The 26,389-nt window shown below is 38.9% G+C and overlaps 2 protein-coding genes across 3 annotated transcripts in view; one reads left to right on the top strand and one right to left on the bottom strand.

Annotated features, from left to right (window-relative positions):
• The window catches only part of LOC311299859 (uncharacterized protein), a 27,559-nt gene extending 15,689 nt beyond the window's left edge, over nt 1–11,870 (top strand). Inside the window, exons 7-17 of one of the 2 annotated variants that reach the window (XM_084423739.1) lie at nt 3,842–3,904; nt 4,057–4,083; nt 4,191–4,235; nt 6,253–6,288; nt 6,404–6,484; nt 7,301–7,397; nt 7,768–7,898; nt 9,374–9,493; nt 9,576–9,702; nt 9,961–10,063; nt 10,336–11,870. In XM_084423739.1, coding sequence (XP_084279865.1) covers nt 3,842–3,904; nt 4,057–4,083; nt 4,191–4,235; nt 6,253–6,288; nt 6,404–6,484; nt 7,301–7,397; nt 7,768–7,898; nt 9,374–9,493; nt 9,576–9,702; nt 9,961–10,063; nt 10,336–10,405 — 900 coding nt within the window. In that variant the 3' untranslated portion in view covers nt 10,406–11,870. Of the gene's footprint in view, nt 1–3,841; nt 3,905–4,056; nt 4,084–4,190; nt 4,236–6,252; nt 6,289–6,403; nt 6,485–7,300; nt 7,398–7,767; nt 7,899–9,346; nt 9,494–9,575; nt 9,703–9,960; nt 10,064–10,335 lie in introns of both variants that reach the window. The other variant, XM_084423738.1, reaches the window with a different exon arrangement.
• wipf3 (WAS/WASL interacting protein family member 3) lies at nt 11,047–21,830 on the bottom strand. Its single transcript, XM_084423737.1, has 8 exons — nt 21,319–21,830; nt 19,229–19,311; nt 18,338–18,470; nt 15,596–15,772; nt 14,600–15,496; nt 13,694–13,834; nt 13,377–13,478; nt 11,047–11,967 (listed from the first exon to the last, which is right to left on the bottom strand). The coding sequence occupies exons 2-8, from the start codon at nt 19,298–19,300 to the stop codon at nt 11,927–11,929; spliced, it is 1,563 nt and encodes a 520-aa protein (XP_084279863.1). The 5' UTR covers nt 19,301–19,311; nt 21,319–21,830; the 3' UTR covers nt 11,047–11,926.
• Nucleotides 21,831–26,389: the final 4,559 nt, after the last annotated feature.

Raw genomic sequence — 26,389 nt, forward strand, 5'->3', positions numbered from 1 at the left:
AGCTATATTTATTATTATTATTATTCTTCTCCGCATTTAATTGCATTTTTGAGGGCCTAAACATGCTCGAAAACTCACAAAACTTTGCACACGCGTCAGAACTGGCGAAAATTTACATCTGATATAGGTTTCAGAATTGGACGGGGCAAAATGGCTCGATAGCGCCACCTATAAAAGTTCAACGGAGTGCGCCTCCCGCAACGTTCCACGTACGTGCACGAAATTCGGTACATACATGTAATGACCTAATACCTACAAAAAAGTCTCTTGGAGCATAGCCCTAAACACAACAGGAAGTCAGCCATTTTGAACTTCCTCTCAGATTTTTGTGCAGTTTTTGCCATTTTCAGGCCTCGTACTTTAACGAACTCCTCCTACAGTTTTAATCTGATCATCTTCAAATTTGGTGAGTGTAATCTTAAGGCCTTTGCGACGTTAAATTGCGAAGATCTTGAGTTTTCGTCGAAGGGCGGGTCCTCGGCGGCCTGACAAATTTCGATGTTTCGCCATGAAACAGGAAGTTGCTGTAACTCAGGCATGGAATGTCCAATCTGCCCCAAACTTCACACGTTTGATAAGAGTTCTGTCCTGAACACATGACCATGCTCATATTCAGTTATAGTCATAGCGCCACCTGCTGGCAACAGGAAGTGACATGTTTAACACTGTTATGGACTCCTAATAACATATAAAAAAGTGCCAGCAAGTGCTAAACATGCTAACAACATACTAGAAGCATGCTAAAACATGCTAGCAAACTCTTAGCTAAGTGCTAAAGCATGCTATTATTGCAATTAAATAGGAATTTGCTGTAACTCAGGCATGGAATGTCCAATCTGCCCCAAACTTCACACTTTTGATAAGCGTTCTGTCCTGAACACATCTACATGAGAATATTCAGTTATAGAAATAGCGCCACCTACTGGTAACAGGAAGTGTCATGTTTAACACGTTGATGCCATTCTAGCAACATGTTAAAAATGCCATTGACTTCTAAACATGCTAGAAACATGTTAAAACATGCTAGCAATACTTAGCTAAGTGCTAAAGCATGCTAATTCAATGAAACAGGATGTTGTTGTTACGCAAGAAGGCAATGTCCATTCTGCACCAAACTTCACACTTTTAATAAACGTTCTGTCCTGAACACATGACCATGCTCATATTCAGTTACAGTCATAGTGCCACCTGCTGGCAACAGGAAGTGACATGTTAAACACTGTTGTGGACATATAAAAACATATAAAAAAAGTGCCATCAAGTGTTAAACATGCTAACAACATACTAGAACCATGCTAAAACATGCTAGCAAACACTTAGCTAAGTGCTAAAGCATGCTATTGCTGCAATTAAATAGGAATTTGCTGTAACACAGGCATGGAATGTCCAATCTGCCCCAAACTTCACACGTTTGATAAGAGTCATGGCCTGAACACATCTACATGAGAATATTCAGTTATAGTAATAGCGCCACCTGCTGTCAACAGGAAGTGACATGTTTAACACTGTTGTGGTCTCCTAATAACATATAAAAAAGAGCCAGCAAGTGCTAAACAGGTTAGCAACATACTAGAAACATGCTAGCAAACACTCAGCTAAGTGCTAAAGCATGCTATTACTGCAATTAAATATGAATTTGCTGTAACTCAGGCATGGAATGTCCAATCTGCCCCAAACTTCACACGTTTGATAAGAATCATGGCCTGAACACACGTCTATGCTCAAATTCAGTTATAGTAATAGCGCCACCTACTGGCAACAGGAAGTGACATGTTTAACACGTTGATGCCGTTCTAGCAACATGTTAAAAATGCCATTGAGTTCTAAACATGCTAGAAACATATTAAAACATGCTAGCAATACTTAGCTAAGTGTTAAAGCATGCTAATTCAATGAAACAGGACTTTGTTGTTACTCAAGAAGGCAATGTACAATCTACCCCAAACTTCACACGTTTGATAAGAGTTATCTCTTGAACACATGTCCATGCTCATATTTAGTTATAGTCATAGCGCCACCTGCTGGCAACAGGAAGTGACGTTTAACACTGTTCTTGACTCCTAATAACATATAAAAAAATGCCAGTAGGTGCTAAACATCCTACCAACATACTAGAGACATGTTAAAACATACTAGCAAACACTTAGCTAAGTGCTAAAGAATGATATTACTGCAATTAAATATGAATTTGCTGTAACTCAGGCATGGAATGTCCAATCTGCGTCAAACTTCACACTTTTGATAAGCGTTCTGTCCTGAACACATGACCATGCTTATATTCAGTTACAGTCATAGCGCCACCTGCTGGCAACAGGAAGTGACATGTTAACACTGTTATGGACTCCTAATAACATATAAAAAAGTGCCAGCAAGTGTTAAACATGCTAACAACATACTAGAAACATGCTAAAACATGCTAGCAAACTCTTAGCTAAGTGCTAAAGCATGCTATTATTGCAATTAAATAAGAATTTGCTGTAACTCAGGCATGGAATGTCCAATCTGCCCCAAACTTCACACTTTTGATAAGAGTCATGGCCTGAACACATCTGCATGAGAATGTTCAGTTCTAGTAATAGCGCCACCTACTGGCAACAGGAAGTGACATGTTTAACACGTTGATGCCGTTCTAGCAACATGTTAAAAATGCCATTGAGTTCTAAACATGCTAGAAACATGTTAAAACATGCTAACAATGCTTAGCTAAGTGCTAAAGAATGCTAATTCAATGAAACATGACTTTGTTGTTACTCAAGAAGGCAATGTCCAATTTGCACCAAACTTCACACGTTTGATAAGAGTTCTGTCCTGAACACACATCCATGCTCATATTCAGTTATAGTCATAACGCCACCTACTGGCAACAGAAACTGACATGGTTAACACAGTAATGCAGTACTAACCACATAATTATTGTGTACTGAGCATGCTAGAAACAGACTAAACATGCTAGCAACACTTAGCTGAGTCATGAAGCATGCTATTATCACCATTATACAAAACATTTTGTAACTGACTTTGACATACTCTTACTATATATACCTCCTTAAATGTACATTTCCCAACCATGCTCTGTCTTCCTAAAACCACCGAGTGTTGATGGCACGGGTGCGAGGGCCCTTTCATCGCTGCTTGCAGCTTTAATTATTATTATTATTATTACTATGTTGGCGTCCACGCCAGCGGACAATATCATTCTGTTTATTCTAAGCATGTGCTTGTCTGCCGCTTTAAATGCTCGAGCTCGTTACAGCAGGATGGATTCTGATTGGCTGTCAATGTTTTTGTCATTCATCAGCTGAATAAAATCGTTCTGAAAGTGATTCCAACCATATCGTTTCTCTGTGCCATTATCGTTATAGCTGTGGTGTGAACTCTGCAATTCTTTAATATTGAGAATGATTTTTAGATTATCGTCCTTGGAGTGAACGGGCCTTTATTCTAGCTTCATGCATTCTTTTTTCCATCAACACTTGAATGTGGGAAATGTTTCATTTAAAAAAAAAAGCAACATTTTGGACAAAAAGCTGAGAAAATCAAGTTTTTCAAAGACAACAACATGCATAAGCAATGCTTTTATCGCTTGTTTCTGCTACTTTTTTGGTTTTGATCCGGAGATTCTCTACACTTTCCGAAATTGCGTAATAGCCCCCCCTACTGTATAACAATTGAAAACATGGAAAGCGGGAAAATTCCAAGTGTGGTTATCTGCTGGTTGGAGCAGTGGGCGTGATGAAAGGTTGGGGCGTGGAGAAAGCTGTCTCTCAGGGTGTGGGGTAGGGTAAGGGGTTAGTAAATATCTGATTAGAGCCCCTGACTGTTTATATGACCTTATTGGCAGGGAGATAAAGGAGACCCAGGACTAATGGGAATGCCAGGAATGAGGGGACCAGCCGGACCTAAAGTAAGTCAAGTTCTTCAGGTGTAACTGGTGTACAGTATGCCGTCTTATTATTTTTGTGCTTTTTTGGTAATTACAGAAATACCTTTTCATCTCACCTATCAATGAGAAAAGAACCAACAGGGAAATAATAATTGTCTTCTATGTCCCATTAGGGCTTGTCAGGCTACAAGGGTGAGAAGGTACAGAATGTCTGTTAAACAAACAAAAAAAGATTTACCTTTGTACAATAGAACTAAACTCTAACTGACTGTACTTAACTTCTCTGAACTTATTCTTATGGTTTCAGGGAGCACGGGGGGATTTTGGACCTGCAGCTCCAAAAGGAGACAAGGTTAGAAATTAAAGATGCAATAACATTTTTTTCTTATTAACTGTGTTTCCCCTAGCAACAAAATAGAAACACACTAAAATGTATAGAACATACTCAAAACCACCTAGAAACCACCAATAACCAAATAGCAACACACTAGCAACCACCTAGAAACTACCCAGAACATCCTAGCAGCAAAACAGCAGCATGGTAAAATATTTAAAGCACACCTAGCGACTACACAGAACCCCCTAGCTACAAAATAGCAACATGCTACCATCTATAACACCATAGCAACCAAATTACATCTTTCTTAAACACATTAGCAACCATCTAGGAAGAGGAACCACAACAGGACACCTTAGCAACATGTTAGCAAACCAAACAGAACACCCTGGCAACCACCTAGAAATCACTCAGAACATTTTAGAAACCAAAGAGCAACACGCAAAATAATTTTGAACATCAATCTCTAAAACATGTTGAATACAAGAGGAACCACCTAGAAACCTATTAGCAACATGTTAAAACACTTACAGCATGCTAGCAACCACCCAGAACACCCTAGCAATCCCATAGCAACAAAATAGCAACATGCTACCATCTACAACACCAAAGCAATGAAATAATAACACTCTTAAACACTTAGAACACAGTAGCAACCATCTAGGAACCACACCAGGACACCCTAGCAACATGTTAGCAACCAATCAGAACACCCTGGCAACCACATAGTAACACTTAAAAATGCTTACAACATGCTTGAAACCACCTAGAAATTACTTAGAACATCTTAAAGAACAACACACTAAATCATTTTGAACATCAACCTCTAAAACACTTCGAATACAAGAGGAACCACCCAGAACACCCTAGCAACCCCATATCAACATGCTTACAACATGCTAGTAACCACCTAGCAACCACCCAGAACACCCTAGTAACCACATAAAAACACATAAAAAATACTTACAACATGCTTTCAATCACCTTGCAATCTCTCAAAACGTCCTACCAACAAAAGAACCTATGAGAAACATGCAAAAACATTTTAAACACACCAACAACCACCTAGCAACCATCTAGATCACACTAGCAACCAATTAGCGACACTCTAAAGCACTTAGAATACACTGTCAATCACCCAGATACTGTAGCAGCCGGCAGCTCCTAAATCACATATATGTAAGATTTATTTTCTCTGTTCAAAAAGAATATGTTGAATCTAAGTTTAAACATATGTAAACGGTCCTTTTTTAACCCGCTCCAAGCGGGGTTCGAACCAGCGTCTCCAGCATGGGAGGTGGGCATGCTAACAAGGACACTAAAGACCGCAGTCTCTAGCGCACTTCTTGGGGCAAGAGTGAGGTTTACACGCACAGCTCTTACTGTCTTGCCTCCATTACACTCACCCCCGCTAAACCTCACTCCCATCCGGGTCATGGCACCAAATGTAACCCGTCCCACTCAACCCACTCCAAGCAAGATTCGAACCGGCATCTCCGGCACCATCTAGAGCGCCTCTTGGGGCAGGGGAGTGAGGTTCACACGCACAGCTCTTACAATCTTGTATTCATTACACTCACCCCCGTTAAACCGCACTCCCATCCGGGTCACGGCACCAAATGTAATCTGTCCCGCTCAACATGCTCCGAGCAAGATTCAAACCGGCGTCTCCGGCAACGGCTGGCGCGCATCTTGTGGCAGGGGAGTGAGGTTCACATGCACAGCTCTTACTATCTTGTCTTCGTTACACTCACCCCCGCTATACCTCACTCCCATCCGGGTCACGACACCAAATGCAACCGGTCCTACTCAACCCACTCTGAGTGGGATTTGAACCGGCATCTCCGGAATGGGAGGCAGGCACGCTTACAAGGACACTAAAGACTGCAGTCTCTAGCATCAGTCTCTAGCGTCAGTCTCTAGTGCACCTTTTGAGGCCAGGGGAGTGAGGTTTACACACACAGCTCTTACTGGCTTGCCTTTATTACACTTACACTCATATTCACGGGTGTATCTGGTCTTCTCTCTTTAGGGAGCAAATGGACTGCCTGGGATGCTGGGACAGAAGGTATGATGTGACATTTTAACCATTAAAATCAATGTGATATATGTAACGGTAAGATGTTTTGGATGTCACTGATCTGACTTCTCTCTGAACCTCCCCCTCCTCGTCACTCCCCCAGGGTGAAATGGGACCCAAGGGTGAGCCTGGCGTCTCAGGGAAGCGTGGCCCTACTGGACGACCAGGCAAGAGAGGCAAACAGGTGAGGACCCACACAGCATTCGACACTGCATCAGATCTCCTCTAGTTTGTTTTGATATTGAGACCTAGAGTCTTTGAGTGATAATAAGGGAGTGGATTATTGGCAGAAGAAGCTTCAGACGTATTTAAAACCCACATGCGCGCAAAGTTAACCTGTCTGCCTCAGTCAGCACGTCAGTCTGTGAGTGTGTGTGTCATTTCGTAAGTAATCTAAGAAGCTGAAAGTCTCATCATGCTGGTGGCTGGATTTGGACCAGCAGGGCCTCTGATGTTGAATCCAGCCCTGCCGATCGTGTTTCCGAGCTCTTGTATTACGCTGTGGATAGGCACTTCCTGGGAATGTCTTTACTAACTGCTGGGAAATACCTGGACTGTTACCGTAGGCCTTAGATTCCTACTATCAATCAGCCGAACACTGTGACACATGCACATTTAGTGTTCCTTAGATTACTGCACAGGCCTCAGACTTGAATGTCATTTCAACACCAGCAACTAGCTTGATGACTTTTTTTGTATACTACCATTTAAAAGTTTGGGACCGTGCTCAGCAAGAATGCATTAAATTGATCAAAAGTGACAGTAAATACTTTTCTATTGTTACAAAAGATTTATATTTCAAATAAATGCTGCGCTTTTGAACTTTCTATTAAAAGAATTCTACAAAATGTTAAGCTGCTCAACTGTTTTCGGCATTGATAATAATAAGAAATGTTTCTTGAGCACCAAATCAGCACTGTATGTCTACTGTATAAAATAAGATTTGGTGAGCATGAGAGATTTCTCTCAAATTATTATTTTTTTAATCTTATTGACATAGGGGCCTTATGGAGAGAGAGGTTTTCCAGGGCCAGTGGGTCCCGTTGGTCCACCTGGACCTCGGGGCCACCCGGGACCTCCTGGGGTACCTGCATCAGGTGACATAACATTCATGCTGGCATGCACTCACACAGACATGTGTATTTAGCTATCTAAAGGAGGGCTTTGTTGTTTTTTTATATGAAGCTAATTATAATTACTACAGACCATTATTCAATTGTCCCTCAGCTTCTACCTTATGCATAAAAAAAAAAAAAAATTAAAAACACTATTCTTTAAATATTTATGAATCACCTTTGAGGATGTCTGCAGATCCAAAGTGAGGTTTTGTGAAATTTAGCTAACTTCTGAAGGCAGTTTTTCTACACACAGGTAGATTAATAAGTAAATCAGTGCATTACTGCTCTAGATTAATATTCATGTCTGATCTCTATTTCCTTTTGTTTGTTGGCATCTCGTGATGTACAGGGCTGTTTGTAGTTGGAGAAAAAGGTGAGAAGGGATTTCCCGGTCCTCCTGGAGTCTGTGACTGCAGCTTGCCTTCTCTCAGTCCAGCCAGTGCCCCATTACAACACCGTAACAAATATGACAAAGTTCAAGTAAGCCACACAAACCCGCAAATAATTGTTTTATGCTGAGGACTTTCCATTTACTTCTTAAAGGGATAGTTCACTTTGAAATAAAATTTTGGTATGTTTTAGCTTACCTCAAGGGCATCCAAGATGTAGGTGTCTTTCTTTCCGCAGTAGTTTCAATTTTGATATTTTTAGGTCAAACCGTTCTTGTCTGTCAGTCATATAATGCAGGTCGATGGTCACTGTCTCAAAACACAAGCACAGAGTCCAAATTAAAACAATTCCCCATCGTCCAAATTAAACAATTCCCCATCGTAAGTACACATTGATGGCCTAAGACACGAAACGAGCGGTTTGTGTGAGAAAACGAACAGTATTTATATCGTTGTTATCTCTTGAACACAGCACACGTCCAAATGATCTGACGGCGCGGGCAGGTATAGATATATAAATAGATGTCGCCTTGGCTACTGCAGATCATTGGAACGAAACCGTAGCCAAGCGACATCTAGTGTATACATCTATACCCGCCCGCGGGCAGGTATAGATGTATACACTAGATGTCGCCTTCACTACTGCAGTTCATTGGAACGAAACCGTAGCCAAGGCGACATCTATGTATATATCTATACCCGCCCGCGCCGTCAGATCATTTGGACGTGTGCTGTGTTCAAGAGATAACAACGATATAAATACTGTTCGTTTTCTCACACAAACCGCTCGTTTCGTGTCTTAGGCCATCAATGTGTACTTACGATGGGGAATTGTTTAATTTGGACGATGGGGAATTGTTTTAATTTGGACTCTGTGCTTGTGTTTTGAGACAGTGACCATAGACCTGCATTATATGACTGACAGACAAGAACGGTTTGACCTAAAAATATCAAAATTGAAACTACTGCGGAAACAAAGACATCTACATCTTGGATGCCCTTGAGGTAAGCTAAAACATATCAAAAATTAATTTCAAAGTGAACTATCCCTTTAAGGTTAAAGATATTCAGTAAGAAACTTGATTCTATCCATTCGGAAGTGGTCGCTACATACAAGAATGAAACCCGAATAAATGCAAGTTTGCTAAAAGGAACGTAATTTCACAGGATGAGCATTTTATTACATTTTGGTTCAAAATGACGAAGACAAACCAATTTTTCCTTTGGAAAAAAATGCACGGATGATTCATTCACAATATGACCAGAAACATGTATGCGAAAGTAAACAGGGTTAATTTCATGTTTTCTTCAAGTGAATTACTAACCCTGCTACACCTAGTCCTTAAAGAAACTTTTTTTAGATTTTTATTAAGACCGTATTTAGTCCCTTAATTGAGCAGTTTTCATTGCGAGGAGTTCCAGATGATTTGGGGTTTTATTGTCATTGTGGGTACATTTGCTCCTACACACACATTTTGCCTGTTTCTAATGGAATCAATATGCCTGTTTGTTCACTCTTTACATCTGCTTCTTCATCAGTTTGTGTTTCCTGATCTTCCTGGTCAGATATTCGTTGTGAGCAGTGAGGAAGAGCTAAAAGGTCTCCACGAAGATAATGCACTCGCCTTCAGAAAGGATCAGAGGTCTCTTTACTTCAAAGATAAAAATGGATGGAAGCCCATTCAGGTACAGGACTGTTTTGAATACAATGCCATGAAACATGCTGCCAGACTGGCATTTCGGGAATAGGAGCTTTTTTGTTTTCCAGCTGATGCCACTCCAGGCGACAGAGAGGATGAGGGATGGGAATGGAGTCTGTGGTGATGGAGAGCTGCAGGAACTCAACGGGGAGGAATGCGACGACGGAAACAAGGTTGTTACGGATGACTGCGTAGGTGAGTCACGTGATCCCAGAAACCATCACATACTGTAGCTAATAATGAATATGCCTAAACATAAAATGAATTAGCCGCATTATAGTGATCTTGTTTCGAAAGTGTGTAGATAACTTACATTTTACACAGAAAAGCAGCACCCATTTTACACAGAAAAGCAGTGTGTCTTATCAATTCTTCACTCACTCTTCACTCAATTCTTCACTCACTCCACTTGACCACTTCTGTCTCTTTCCTGTTCTTTATCTCTGTGAGTAGGCTGTAAGAAGGCATACTGTGGTGATGGATATCGTAATGAGGGTGTGGAGGAGTGTGATGGGAAAGACTTTGGCTACCAGACCTGCAAATCATATTTGCCAGGGTATGCATACAACACACACACAATTTCACATGCATATTGGGTAGACTTTTTGTAATCAACAGATTTTAAGCTGAAATTTCTTTTTATTGTAATTATTTATTTATTTGAAATGACATTTTAATAATTTTTACCTTTTCGCTTTTTAAATGGTCCAGGGTGTGACTTTTAAAATGTTACAAGTACACATTTCTATCCTTTCTATTAATTTTTAGAGATGCAAAATCCTATCAACACCCAATATAATTAACGTCTCTATCTTTTTGTACACGTAGAACCTTTGGGCAGCTCAGGTGCACCGACTCCTGTTTCATCGACTCAACCAGCTGTAAATACAGGACCTGAGGCCTACAAAAGTTTCACACAGACTCACACACAGATATGAGAGAGAGTCTGCTGAGATCAACAGTATTTAGCAATGATCTGAGAGGATTTGGCTATTTCTGTCACCCTTGCCTCCTTCACTCTCCTCTAGACACACACACACACACTACACTATACTGTAAGGTCCAACTCAGCAGGGACTGGACTATTCGCAGCACATGTTCTTTGATGCTAGTATGTTTTAATGGCAGCTGAGCGGGGGCTAAATGTTTAAAGTTTGGAGCTGTGTAATGAAATTATATTTATTCAAATGAATGTATAATATGTTTATATGAAACTTATTTATTTGTTTGGTACTGCAAATGCATGATTAAGTTTGTGCATGTTTCCATACATGTAACATGTTCTTATTCTCACGGAACAACAGACTAAGCAGTATTGCATTGGTTCATGTCTTGTAAAGCATGTATTGTAAAAGCAGGTATTCATTGTATTTATTAATTGTTTTATTTATTGAACTGTGTCCAGACTTTTATGAAATGATACCTAATAATTCTCTGCTTGACCATTTTTTCACAGAAAAAAAGTATGTCTTGTAATGTTTACTTGGGTTAAATAATTGATTCAGTCAGAGCAATAAATTGCAAGCATGTCCAGTGGGTGGCACTGTTTCCCAGATTCTTCCTCATTCAGATTCAGAGCTTTATTTCAGTATTTCATTCTGGCAAAGATTTCAAATACAGGTACATCTAAAACACTGACATATAGATTGAGGGAACCCTAAGACTATTTTTTCTTTGGTGTTTCAGAAAATCTTGATTTTATGAAGACTCAGTTACATAGGGCTCCAGCAGCCACAACAAATAAAAACGTGTTAGTTTTAGCAGATTAATTCCATTTACGTACTACTCCATCTATAGTTTCATCCATTTCAACCATTTATTCTGACCACCTTAGGCCTAAAACACACTGTTTCACTTTTACTGGTGAACTTTCTTCCCTTTTACAACAAACAGATGGCCTTTAATTGAAACCGTAAGTCAGTGAGATTTCTCAAATCTGCATGCACAGATTCAACACTTTTTTCCTTTTGATTTATTTTGTAAAGCCATGATTTAAACTTTTACAAATTTTTATAAGTTATTAATTTGCCCTTTTACTCCATTCAGTGTATGTTGACAGCTGATGGGATAATTAATAAAAGCCTTCTCGGGTATGATAAGCAAAATGAATAGGAATTATTAGGATGACACATTTGTTCCAGATATATATTAAATGTTAAAGCACTTATTATTGGATGAAGAAGAATAATAAGACAGGTAAACAATTTTCAATAAGAATCAGAGGTTTTAACAGGGCTGCAGCTGTAATAGAGAAACTCATTCTTGAAATGTGGATGACTAGTTTTACATCAAACTAAAATGTTTTCACAGATAATGTGGGTTGATTTTACCTACAGATTTGGCTGCTGTTCTTCCTTTACCATGAAAATGATGTTAAAAAAAAACTGTCCTGATAAAGGTTAGCACCAAGCTTCATATTTCATCTTAAATGAGTCCTCATAGCGGGAGGTTGTGGGTTGACTGTGAAAACAAAACAGGAATAGTTCAATTTCAACAAGACAGGTCGTTTCTGTATTTTAAATGAAAAACAATCAACTGAGGAACTGAGTGAACAATTTTTGTATGCACAATTGTTTCAACTTTTGAATCTGATAATAACTGGTTCTGAAACAAGCAATCTGCATTAAAACAGAGACTTACAATTTACACTATTATACTAAAGCGGTTAATGTTTTAAATGTTTATGAAAGAAGTATCTTGTGCTCCCTGCATATAATTGATCAAAATTTACATTATTACATTACATTAAAAACAGAAATATATAACTTAAATATTATTAAATAATTGTTTTCTTTTTAAATATATATTAAAATGTTTTTTTTTCTGTGATATTAAAAGCTGAATTTTCAGCATCATTACTCCAGTCCTCAGTGTCACATGATTCTTTCTAAAATGCTGATTTGATGCGCAAGAAACATTTCTTATAATTAATAATGTTGAAAACAGTTGTGAAGCTCAATATATTGGGGAAACCATGATACATATTTTTTTCAGGATACTTTGATAAATATAAAGTTTAAAAGAACAGCATTTATTTGAAATAGAAATATTTTGTAACATTATAAATGTCTTTACTCTCAGTTAATGAATTTAATGCGTCTTTTCTGAATATTAATTTCTTTCTTTAAAATCTTACTGACCCCATCATTTTAAACAGTGCCTTTAGGTATTAATTGTATCACAAGCTATGTTTCCATCCAAAGTTGCGAATTTAACGTATGCACAAAATTGGGATATCGCATAAAACATTTGCGAAAAAGCGCCATTTCTATCCCATGTGTTCAAGAGAACAAAATATCTGTAATAAAAATGGAAGTTGGGAAGTTAAACCAAATTATTTTGATGACAGACTTTGGCTCAGGCATTTCAGAATGATTAAACCAACATTTGAGATGCTGTGCAATGAAATTGGTCTGCTGGTAAGTCCAGTTATCCAATCACATCCTCTGTCGATGCAAGTTTTTTGTTGTGCATCAAGGGATTTATTAGGTAAATGTGTCTCCATCGCAGTTTATGTGCCTGTCTTCTCATTTTTAGAATTTATGTTCATCTTTGGCGTTGCCATCCACCATTTTTTTAATGCGATATCCCAAAATGTGCATAAAATAAGGTGGATGGAAACATAGCTATTGTGTTTTAATATGCACATTTTGCTGTCCAATTCAAACACATTAATACTAAATATATTCTGGACTTTGTTATGAAAACATCCATCTCTTATCACCTGTTTTTTCAATTGTATATAGAAAAAAAAAAGATCATCTGCCTCAAGCCTGTCTAAATGAACAGAGGCAACATTGTGAGCACTGTCATTGAAGAGACTTCACCTTTCTTCACATGCACTCTCACACACAAAGAGTTTGTTGTACCTCTGTTCTCCTTGCTGGGGTAAGTACGTGGGAAGGGCCTGAACTCTTCAGGAGGGGGGAAGTCCTCTATCGGATGGAAGTGAAACTTTGATTCAAAGTCATCTGAAAAGTAGACAAAGACACTTCTGTGAGTTAAAAAAACAAAACAGAAATGCCATGTTAAATCGAATTGCTTTGCAGGTGATCACAAACATACAATGGTGGATCACAAACATTGACACTGTATAGTTCATTTCCAACTGTTGTTGCTGTTCATCAGAAGGTAATAGCCCATTTAGGCTTTTAGCTTCATCATTAATGCCGACCTTTAGTCTCACCTAAACTGTGCAGGTGTCCGTTGCGTACTGAGCTGGGCGGAGCTGACAGTGGGAGAGGAGGAGGGGGCGGAGTCCTAATGGAGAGTTCAGTGTTAGGAGAGCGAGCCGGGGGAGCAGGGGGTGGAGCCATCCGTGGAGGACCTGTCAATCCAAAAATCTTGATAAATGACAACCTATAATTCATTTCACTTAGGTTTTCAGTTCTTTTTTTTTTTAAATAAACTAAAATAAAAGTTATTTTCACAATATTACTGTTTTTACTATACATTTGTTTTGTTTTTTCTTACAAAATTTCCTAACAATCAAAATCCAACAGTAAATACAATTTAAATGTATTAATAGATATATATCCTTAAAACATAATTTCTCTGAAAACAAGTGTTATAATCTTATGCAATTGTGTTTCTTAGCACAGATTTCTCTTGGTTTAAGGATGTTTATATTTTTACTGAAATTCCCCCCAAAAATCTTACTGACACCAAACTTTTGAAAAGGGATGTGGCGATCCGATACTCAGTATCGGTATCGGTCCGATACAGAACTTTTTTGCTGGATCAAGTATCGGTCAGCACAGGAACGATCGAAATTCGATACTGTGCGTTACCCATGGTTGTTCAAGTATTCTGAAGCCATAAAATTGTTTTATTTGAGGAACAGATAGCTTCCTGTGATAGCATATAATAGTAGATTAATAGTCATTTGTAATAGTTTTTAAAATCAAGATTTTACCAGATGTAGCAGTAAGAGGTGTGTGTGTGTGTGTGTGTGTGTGTGTGTGAGAGAGTGTGTGGTTCAGGAATGCCCTACATTATGAAAACATGAAAAAGTGATATCCAGCAATCCCTACTTTTGAATGGTAGTGTATAGATACAATATTTGCAAATATATACAACAAAGGTCTTCTACCTGCACATCGTGGCACTGCAGGGGGGCGCCTACTGGGTGCACCACAGGGGTAGGACGGTGGCAAAGGTGGTACGCTGGGCCTATATGTAGGTGAAGGCATGGGAGATACTTTCTGAGGTAGCGGAGGAGGTGCTGAGGAGGTGTGACTGCACGCAAACGAAGCAGGAAGAGGAGGTGGTGGGGGAGGAGGTCCTAATGTACTGTCCTTCATTTCGAACTGCCCTGGCGAAGGGGGCGGAGGGAAGAAGACTCCAGATGTGCGGTTAGGGAGCGAGGATGGAGGTGGTGGAGGAGGCGGTGGGTAGAAGACACCAGATGACCTGTCAGAGAGCGAAGATGGAGGGACTGATGGAGGTGGTGGAGGAGGTGGAGGGTAGAAGACACCAGATGACCTGTCGGGGAGTGAAGATGGAGGGACTGATGGAGGCAGTGGAGGGGGCGGAGGGTGGAAGACACCAGATGATCTGTCCGGAGGTGAGAACGGAGGAACCGAGGGAGGAACCGAGGGAGGGAGTGGAGGAGGCGGAGTTGTGGGCATGGGAATGGAGTGTGATTGGACAGGTAACCAAGTGGGTTTGGCCATTTGAGGAGGAGGGGGTGGGGGCGGGCCGGTGGGCAGAGAAGGCGGTCTATTACTGGGCCGCTCCTGAGGAGGAGGTGGAGGAGGGGCAGAGGAAGGAGGAGTAGAGGATAATTTGAAAGTAGGATGTGCAGTTTGGCTGGGGGACGGCGGAGCTGTGTATGAGGAAATAGGCCGAGCTTTAGACAGTGAGGAGGTTCTCTCCAAAGACCTGTGGGAAGGGGAAAGATCAGGGGCGCTTCCTCTGAAACCATCTCCTTGTGATGGAGGGTTCCAGAGAGGCTGCTTCAGGCTGGCGGTAGAGCCGGAACGAGACACTGAAACACAGACAAGCCATATCCAAAAAGTCATTCAAAATATTTCCAGCACTGAAAACCTTTATTTAACATGACAATAAATAGATCTGACTTCAATACCTGGGTTGTGAGGTGGCAGTTTCTCTCTTTGTCCGACTGGTTTGAGCACAGGAAATCCTCCGGCAAACAGTCCACCCCGAGTTAGACCCATTGTAGATGGAGTAGATCCTGCTGAGTTTGCAGAATTCCCAGCAGACACATTTCTTCCACCGTCATCCACGCTATTCACTTTAGGTTCTGCAAATACACACATCACCGTTATGTTTACAGCCATTGCACCAAGTAGAACATGTTCCTGGATCTATCATGTATTGTATATTGTAGGGAAGCACGGGGCACAACCTAACGCGGGGTTAAATGTAACACGGACCTTTTACATAGTTAGTCAGGGTCAAGCAGGTTGTGTTTCTGCTTATTTTCTCTTGCTGCCAGAAGACGGTGTCCCGCTAATTTGTGGAAAGTTTTGATAAGATTTTGTGAAGATACTGGACAAAGAGTGTTTTGACACCATGCAAGTACATTTTTTCATCACACGTTTTTTTCGGTTTCTGAGTTGGGTGTGTACGTCACCAAATCTAACTTTATATTGCCTTAATCACTGTGTTGTTGGCTAAAACATAGCACCATTTTGAAACATGTCAGCAACTCCTAGCAACTGTTAGCTAGGCTTAAAATATTTTTTTACACAGCAGGGTTAGTTGTAGCACAGTGTTACAACTAAGCCGCCAAGTGTACAACAATAATGAAATGAAAACAGGGAGCCACACAACTTTTCAGGTTTCAGTATTTATCTGTATATTTATTTTGCCACATTTAACCTAATTTAAATGTCAAAGTATATTGTAAATGTAAATATTTTCACATTTGTTTACTATGCATTGCTCACTTGTTTATTTTTTAAGAATATAGCCTGTTTTTCATGCAATAAACCCTTTAAAATGTGATTTTAAGCTTGTTTTTATTATTATTACTGTTATTATTATTAATAATAATCATTTTGCATGCAGCTGCCACACACAAATACAATTCAATTGCAATTACAATATTTGATGCTTTTATTTATTCATTTATTTATTGCAAAAATGTGCAGCCCTTTCCTATATCTCTATCCATGATATTGATCCATAATAGAAGGATGATTGGATGGATGTATGGATATCTATCTATACAGATGCACAAACAATATCAAACTATACAGATAAAATAGTACTGAATTATGTGTGTTACACACAAGTGTTACAACTAGCCCCTCTGTCTGTAACAATTAACCCCGCATATGGGGAAAGTTGTAACATTTGCACTTCTGTCACTTTCAGTGCACTTTTTTTTAAATAATGTGCCAAAATGTGCCAAAATGTGTTAGGTTGTGCCCCGCTCTCCCCTACATTATACAATCACACAATATTGTGCAGTTTTTTTTGTGTGTGTGTGCAATTTAGGAGGGTCTGTACGTGACTTTAAAAGAAAGAGAGCGTTGTAACTTGTAACTTATTTACACTGTTGATATTTGAAAATGACACCCAAACAAGCACACCCCTACCCAAAGGAAACACACCCCTCCCCCAAAATAACAAACACACTACGCAACACAGGAAACATGGATAAATCAGCCGTGATTCAACAACAACAATAGCATCTTGGTTCTGGAAACATACCGTAGCAAAACAAATGTTACTCACGTATCTCCCCAGAGATGTTGTTGGAAAGCTGTTCCAATATTAATGCAGGTCCTAGCTCTTGTCTCATCGTAACCCATCTTTTCCCAAATATATTTCTTAGACATTTTCCTCTTTGTTAATATCTCAGCCATCTGTCTTTCTACAAATGTCCCGTTCACTCACTCTCTCTCTCCTATTGCTATTTGGCTACAAGCGTTGTGGCGACCGGTCCAATCCACTTTGTATTTCTCTTATTTACACTGCCAGGACTATGTACAAACACTTTTTTTTTTTCAAGCAAACACACAGAACAGAACAGAAATATTCACCAAATTGTTTGTTTGGGTGTTCAACCGGGTTTCACAGAAATCACTTACTGCACCTTTAATGTTGTGCAGTTCTAATGAGTTTCACTGTCCCTTTAGTTTTCTCTGCAAAACAGGAATTGCAAGCTGAAGTGAGCCAATGACTTTTTAATGAGCATGGCATGTCCTGAGCATAAAGAATACTGCTGTCCTTTGTAATAAAGAGGAAGGCGAGGAGCACAGTCTCTGTGTGATCCTCACTCCAGAACTTCCTGAGGTCTTGGCCCTTTATCTACCACTGTGCATTTCCATATAGATAGAAAACCTATGTGTCTTTGTGTGCACATGAATGCTTTGAAGTGTGAGAGAACCCACTGGCTATAGACCTTGAGCTCAAATATAGCTCTGCCACTGATAAGCCCTTACAACTTATTAGCCATTCAGACTTTCTCTTCATACTTACTCTTTCTTTCTTAAACTCCTCCAGTTTCATTTTCACAAGAGAGTCATTTAATACACATTCTCACGTTGATACAACGCTCTCATCCTGAATCAACAACTGTTGAAAATGAATATGCAATGCAGGTAGCGCTCTGGTTGGTTACACCAATAAACAACATTCCAGTGTTGCCATCACACAGCAGATATATGCCAAATCAGATAATCAGGAAATGAACCTTAAATAGTATCAGTTTAGTATTTATATTTCTCATGCTTGCAAACAGACAGATTGTTGCCAAGTGACTCATTTCACCTGATCGGTTAACTTCTCAGTTGTTACATTATAGAATTCTGAATTGAAAATTGAGCTTCTGTGAATGAAATTGATTTTAACTCACTGTCAAGGACTGGTGCGCTTCTGTCTTTGACCTGTGTGACCTTTTTCAGCCTCGCCCCCTTCTGAATGTCAGACAGGAGTGCACCGCGACCTGCTCCCTCAGAACGCTGGACTTTAGGAGGGTCTGTCCGTGACTTGTCAAAGAAAGAGGAAAAAAGTTGCAACTTAATTCATTTTGTGCAATTCTAATGAGTTGCAATATGCCTTTAGTTTTCTCTGCTATGGTTTTTCACAGTATCCCATGATACACCAAAATAAAACTCAAACTGCATGGCAACAAATAGTCTAATCTAATCATGTACTGAATGATATGTAAAACAGCATAACATGGGTATGACTTAGAAAGCTACAGGATTTATAAAGCGTTGACAGTTTTGAACTCCATTGACTTTCACTGTATAGACATAAAACCACGGATATTTTATAAAAATTTCTTCTTTGTTGTTCCAGGGAAGAAACCTAAAAGTCATTCAGGTTTGGGACAGCATATGGGTGAGCAAATGAGTCGCAATTTTTACTTTTAGGGGGAACTTCCCCATTAATGTTGGTTTCAAATGTGCATTTTAAATTGTCATTAGTGTGCGCATGCATTAAACAAGAAAGTCAAATCTGACCATGTGACACCTGTGTTGTATATCCCTGTGTGTGTAATTTTATCTCTAATTAATAATGCAAATCTGGCCAGGTGGTTGCCAGGAGGAACTGGGTGACGGTTACAAAGAGAATGACAGACAGAGAGAGAAGGCAACACACAGATGGAGAAGAAAAAAAAAAGAGCTATTATATACAGAATGTTTAGAGTCTGATGAACTGTATTACATTAACAGGTATCTATGAGTGTGTGTGTGTGTGTGTGTGTGTGTGTGTGTGTGTGTGTGTGTGTGTGTCTCACTTGTGCAGGAGCTGCAGCAGGTGGAGGTGGGGGTGGGGGTGCTGGGGGAGGTGGTGGAGGAGGGACAGGCATTGCTTAGGAACCTGAAAAACACATAACACATAGAGTTACAGTATCTGTGACCCTTACCTACCGCACTATTCAACCTCTTTTCAAACAGATATTTAAATGAATATTATATCTTAAAATATATATATTTTTTGTAATACAGTGGTTCAATTAATGCAATTTGAAAATGCTCATTTACAGTTAAAGCTCCAGCCAAACACAAGTGTTAAAGAATGTCATAGTGGTTTCGACATGACAAAGCGATCTCCCCCACATTCCCCTCTCTGTTCATGAATCATCTTGTTCCTCTTGGCAGGAAGTGTGTCCATCACAAGATGCACCCAACAGGAACCCTCCCTTCTCTTTTAGGAAAACCAATCTCCTGCTTCCACAATGGGCCGTAAGAGGTTCCAAAGATCATCTTTTGTAGAATCTGCATTTAACCCTGAACTAGGGCCATCTCTCACATATAAAACACTGAACTTGTCCTTTAAAAGGAATTGGCATAAAAATGATCTCAGATCAGAGTGAAGTGGAACCTTATCAAGAGCTGGTAGGCTCCGGAGATAACAATGGAGTCTGTTGTTTGAGGAAAAAAAGCTGCCCAACTTCTGGCGAGCCAAACAGCCAATCAGAGCTATAGTGTGAGAAAGAGAAACATGCTAAACACAGCTGAGAAATGTAGAAAGAATTCAGCTAATATGTTAATTTCCAGGAATGTTTATTCTTGCCAAAAAAGAGAAACATTGTGTTATTGTTCTATTGCTCTATTGAAGCACAAAGGGACAAGTTGAAGAATTGGGAAACTCTGACGTCAAATTAATGTTGATCATTAATAGGTAAAATCCCAACATTGTTTAAGAGTCACATGAAGAATTCAGCAATTCATTATTTGGCCTCTTTCATGATATGATTGTCCAAGATCTTGTGGTTTACATTTCATCCAGCAGCATAGCTCTTAACAACTCTCTCTCTCTCTCTAGAGTCCCATTAACAGCTTTCCCATGGAGATGTTGACACACAGCTGGTCCACCCATGTGGGAACAGAGACATGCTGTATAATATCTGGCCAGTGTTAATATAACACTTGTGAATGTTTTGTATTGTGTTTGCTATCATTCTGTTTGTAATCATAATTCCTATATATACCGGTCAAAAGTTTGGAAACATTACTATTTTTAATATTTTTGAAAGAAGTCTCTTATGCTCATCAAGCCTCCTCATTTGATCCAAAATACAGAAAAAAACTGTAATATTGTGAAATATTATTATAATTTAAAATAATGGTTTTCTATTTTAATATAGGCTACTTTAAAATATATTTTATTTATGTAATGCAAAACTGAAAATTGTCTTCGGTGACACATGATCCTTCAGAAATCATTCTAATATGCTGATTTATTATCAATGTTGGAAACAGTTGTGCTGCTTAGTATTTTTTTAATAACCTGTGATACTTTTTTTTAAAAAGTAAAAAAAAAAAGAAAAAAAAGAAAAAAAAAGATTTGTTTAAAATGGAAATCGTTTGTAACAAAATACACTACCATTCAAAAGTTTGGGGGCAGTATTTTTATTTTATTTTTAATATAAATTAATACTTTTATTCAGCAAGGATGTGTTAAATTGATAGAAAGTGATAGTAGGCCTACAGATTTATATTGTTAGAAAAGATTTCTATGAAGTTTTATATATTGAATAAATGCTGTTCTTAAAACTTGTTATTCATCAATGAATCCTGAAAAAAGTATCACAGGTAAAAAAAAAAAAAATAGTAAGGAGCACTGTTTCCAGCATTGATAATAACCGAGTATCAGATCAGCATATTAGAATGATTTCTGAATCCAGATTCTAAACTCTATCACTCGAAGGGGTGTGAAATATGAGGCTGTTTAAAGGCTACATTTAAGGCTACTACTGTCCTGTCAATGACACTCACTAACAGTGTCCAGCTGCAACGTAAACCAATGAAGTAGTCTTATCTACTAAACATAACGGCAGTGGTTCGCTGTTAACTGTAATGTAGTTTTCAGAGGCAACTTTACCTTAGTGGTTTGCAAAGTTGAAATTTCGTGCGTTGTCCTGTTCCAGTGGACGCAGGGAAGTTGTCAGAGTCCAGTCCTGCAGCAGCGAGGCTGGGTCCGCATAGCGCGCCGTTGACCCTCGAGATACAGTTACTGACCGCGAGCTCGTGTTATAATTAGGAAGACGCCGAGGACGCAGTCTGTACGGTTTCACGACGACTATTTTCGTCCAATTTTCCGTTAAGTAGGCTACTATACGAACCGCACAAAAAGTATAAATTGCTAGTCAAACAAATATATGTGAAGAAAACATTTGGATTATCCTCTCCACTTGGTAAAAAAAAAAAAAAAAAAAAAAAAAAAGTAAAATAACAATCCACTGGAAATGTTTTTAAAACACTTCGTGAATCGTGACACTTTCCAAAAGCTGTCCTCCTTTTCTCGGCTAGGAATTTATGTGTGAACTGAACTGCACGCGCTCCCTGTTGTAGTCCGCCTGTTGCGTGTAGGGTGCACGCGCAACGCGAGCGCGTACAATAAACAACATACAGTAGGCTATACAGGCTGCGTGGTGGGAGGTTGTCTTGACCATGAGCCTGGCTGTTTCATATCTTTGATTATTTACAATTCTAAACCAGACAGCGTTCATTAAAATGCATGTAGAGATAATATGTCAAGTTTATATCATTAAAATTGAATAAAAATAAAAGGTCAACGCTTTTATTAGTTGTTTAACAGCACAATAAATGTTTATGGTACTTCAGGTGGCTGTATGTAGGTTACTGAAAGCTGTGCGCGACCAGATCGCTCTCTAGTGGTAGTTTCTGACAAGGTTGGGCTTGTGTGTGTAGAGTAGAGGCATGGCTAATTAAAGATGACCTCCAAACCAGATTTAATCAGAAATAGGGTCAAAACAGTATTTGAATGTTTCATTAAGTGAAAATCAAATCAGCTACTGATAAAAACTATTAAGTGTGTTGCAACAACACTAAAATGTACAGTCACAACTCAAAAAACCTTAATTGATAGGCCTAATTTCTGATAGGAAAGAATTTATACTTGTAGATTCATGCAAATTAGGCCTATTTTCCACCTGTTAGGGAAAGACAGAATAGACACTCTGGCTCCCTGTGAGGAACCTGTGCTTTAAGAGGGAGGAATGTTGTGACACAGGGTTGATGAGGTTAAAGATGACAGCCTCAGGCAAGGTGATGAGCATTATAGCACACAGTTTCAAATACTGTAACTCTAATAATGACCAGTTGCTCTCGGTTTACTCCACCCATAACAAACACTCACGTAGGCCTACACGTAACCACATTCAAAAGCAATAACACTTCAATACATGCAGAACAAATGGATGCATTAAATGGAAAATTATCTGTTTATTTAAAATTTGATGTAGTAACACTTCCCAAAGCTGAATTTGGCAAACTAATGCATAAGACCAAAGTATATTGTAAACTTGCCTACTCACACTGCATGTGTCTAAATCTTCATTGATGCATTTTTTGGTTATGTTTTATGTACAAATCTCATTACACAAGCTCAATGAACATTTGAATAACCCATTTTTCTTACAGCTTTGCTCATAATATAAGAGAACATTATAAGATCTCATATAGCTTGATCACAGTTTTTTAACCCAAGTAATCAGGTTCAGTTTTGATTTAGAATTCAAGGCATATTTAATATACTCACTGTTTGCAAAACTAACAGCTTATCATTTTGTTATATTGCGTTTCTTGACTGCTCTGTTATATATTTAACTAAACATATATTATAAGAATCTTTGGTTTGTCTATAGTACAACTACTTTCGCAGTGGGAGAGCTAAATACTAGTATCAAAGTGTCCTGGATTCAATAAAACAAACTACACAAGACAATGCAGGGCTTGTTGGATCTGATGGCTTATGGATATGACTATCATGGCATAAACAGCCTTTGATTCAGGATGGATAGGACCACCAGCCAAACCCCCTCAAACAAAAACAAAAAAAGTCTGCAGCAAGCATCCACAAACATTAAAACAGTTCCAAGTCATGCTAAAGCTGTGCACACTGAATACCATTAAAATAATTGCTTCTAAATCCTTCTAATGTAAATTCCTTCATAAAAGATTGCAGTAACACCACAAAACAGTGCAATTATATGACAACGTTTTAAGAATGTTGTATATCCTTCACAAAAAAAAATAACCTATATCCTATAACCCTGCTGGGGGGAAAACAACTTATGGTTTAGACTGGTCTAGTTAGTCTCCCAGACTGGCCTAATCCCTTTAAAACCTGCAAAATAAGAGGCTTTCAGCAGGAAAATCTCATTATTTCCAGCATTTGGAAAAAGCTCCTGTGATATGGATAATTTAGGTTATTCAAAGAGTTTATACCCTTAACTTCATATAAGTGCATTCATAAGTCAAAATGTTCAAAAGTGTCAGTCATGAGGTAGTGCCGTATATCGTGCTCTACCATCGGGTGTAAGCCGAGGTTCCAGTCAGTGCTTTGACTGAACGTCGGTGGATTTGACAGCTGCAGGTTTCCCATCATCTTCGTTGCTCTGTGGAAGACTCGCGCGCGTCTTCCGTTTCTCTTTGAAGCGACCGGAGCGGGACACAAGGAGATTTCGGCGATTGGAGAGCTCGTTGAAAGTTGGCTGAACAGCGGAGTCGTCATAAGTTTCATCGCTAGGTAAGCAGTTGCCTGCTTCTTTCGCTGGATGTGTGGGTGAAGGGAGCTGTTGGTCCGGCTCCTGGTTATGGAGGTCCTGTTCCAGTATCTCTGCCGATTCTCTGGCTGTTTTTCTCCTCTTGCCCACGAAAGACCTCCACCAGGGGGCTGTTTTCTCCGTCATTGTGAGAACTAAACAGATCATATAAATAAACAAACACAATCAATGTACTACTTCAACATAAAAACTGAAACGACTATAGTTGTTGTAGCTATATTTATAGCTACATTTTAGTCTATTAACCCACGCTTATGACGCTATGACGTAAGAACAACAATAGACATAGCATGTCTATTCAAGAATAACAACACAGTGTAATCCGAGATATCTTATCTGTAATAGATGTAATATGCTTTATTGAAATAGGCTAGGCCTACATCTCCACCCTTAACTGGATAGCCTACATTGGATACACAAATTGCTTAGGGGTCAATGACAAATAATGTCCAAGATGGAGAAAACTTAAAAAAATGTAGTTTAAATTCTTAAATAGGCCTACATTCATCGGTTTCATATGAATGCGTAGGCCTATACTATCTTCTACCAAAACATAATTTTGATATAGATATAGAAATAGCCTATATATGTCACAGAGTGTACATAAGCTATAATTAAACTTGGATTTTTTTCAGAAAAAAATAAAAAATAAATTATATAGCCTATATATATATAAAGAGTTCAGATGCAAAAGCCTCTAAGTGCCATCTGAAATTTTCTTCTAGAATGATCATTTTTATCAAGCTCGTATATTTAAGGTCAGTAATTTCACTTAAATGACAATTAATGGGTAATTTGCATTGCCATTTAAGTGAAATTACTGAACTTAAATATACGAGCTTGATAAAAATGATCATTCTAGAAGAAAATTTCAGATGGCACTTAGAGGCTTTTGCATCTGAACTCTTCATATATATATGCCTAGGGGTATGGGGTACTCCCTATTTAGGATTTTGTCACATGACAATAAAATGGCTTCCTTCATGTTGATTACACCATTTACATTAAAAGTGCTTTACTGGTTTTGAAAGAAATAATAATAATAATAAATCATAATAAAACAATATTCCAAACTATTTATGCAAACGTTTGATTATGTTTATTTTTGTTTTTAAATCTCCAAAGAGACTATGCACCCTGACATCTTTTAATTTAAGCAAAAAAATCTAAATGACTTTTAATTCAGAAATTGAAAGCGTGTCTATAGACTATCTGTATTCAAGTCATATAAGGGAGTTTAAACATATTTTTAAAATACAAAGATCAATGCAAAACGAATGAGTGTCACGTCATACATGACAAACAAGGATAATTGTCCTGCGATGCAGAACAGGTTTAGAGCGCCATAACCTCAAGAGAGTATTTTAAAGGTGATGATTCATGCCACAACAACAAACCTGATCATCAGCCTGAGCGACTCACCTGGACAAAAATGATGAGAACAAGATAAACGCTGCCCGAGGTTCCTCTAAATGAAAGGTGTGTTGAGACAACAGAGACGCTGAATCCTCAGAAGAAATCACAGTGCGTGAAAATCATCTTTCACTCCGAAGACTTCACTGAGACGCAGTTTTGCCTCTTACTTTTGCCGCAGTATTTTTGTCTCTGAGAAAGCGTAACATCATCCTTTGCCCAAAATGGAACATCCAATTTGAACTTACGTGAAAGACTTTATAGTGCCGTCGCAGTTTACAAGAGCACCTGAGATTCCACCTCCGAAACTACAATGAGTGCACCTGTCCCCTCTTCTGATTGGTCGACCGGTCTGGGGATCGGTCACGTGAGGAGAATTCAGGTAATTCTACTATGGAGGTAGGTTGGACTTACGGTTGCCCTGGCAGCGAACAGCGAGTCGCTTTTTCTGCGGTGAAACTTTTTTTTTTTTTTTCAATTTTTTCTTTCAAGGTGGGGAGCATTCTTGTGTGATCTAAACAATCGAGCCAAACCCTCATCTACTATGTCAATGTCTATTGATAGACAAAACCTCGAAATTAATCGACACTGTAGCTTAAACAATTTCACATTGGACAAAGGCAATAGGCTATCAGCTTCACATAGAAGAGTAGTGTTCCCACGAGTGGAGTGATGCCACATGCCGGTCTTAAATGTTACAGAAATGACAATGGAAAGATTATTAGGCTGTCATTCTTATAGCCCCACATGAATATAGAATGCAGTGTGTAGGATAGAACAGTGACTTGTTTGACACTTTACTGTGAATAGCCAACTAATGGTGTGACATCTGTGGTGAGAAGTTATATTTCACACTGACTGCATTAAAAAAGACATTTCAGAGCTAAACAATCCAAGACCTCTGTGCATATCAGTTGTAGGCAGTCTCAGGGTACTGGCATTGTTTGAGGG

This window comes from Rutilus rutilus (assembly GCF_951802725.1).
Source record: "Rutilus rutilus genome assembly, chromosome: 11".
Lineage (NCBI taxonomy): Eukaryota > Metazoa > Chordata > Actinopteri > Cypriniformes > Leuciscidae > Rutilus > Rutilus rutilus.

Excerpts from the sequence above, each read along its gene's own strand:
- wipf3 (XM_084423737.1), bottom strand. The coding sequence starts at position 19,300 with ATGCCTGTCCCTCCTCCACCACCTCCCCCAGCACCCCCACCCCCACCT. Across the intron at positions 18,471-19,228 it reads CTGCTGCAGCTCCTGCACAA|TCACGGACAGACCCTCCTAA; the intron begins GTGAGACACACA and ends TTCTTTGACAAG. Across the intron at positions 11,968-13,376 it reads CCCCAGCAAGGAGAACAGAG|TCAACCCACAACCTCCCGCT; the intron begins GTACAACAAACT and ends TTGTTTTCACAG.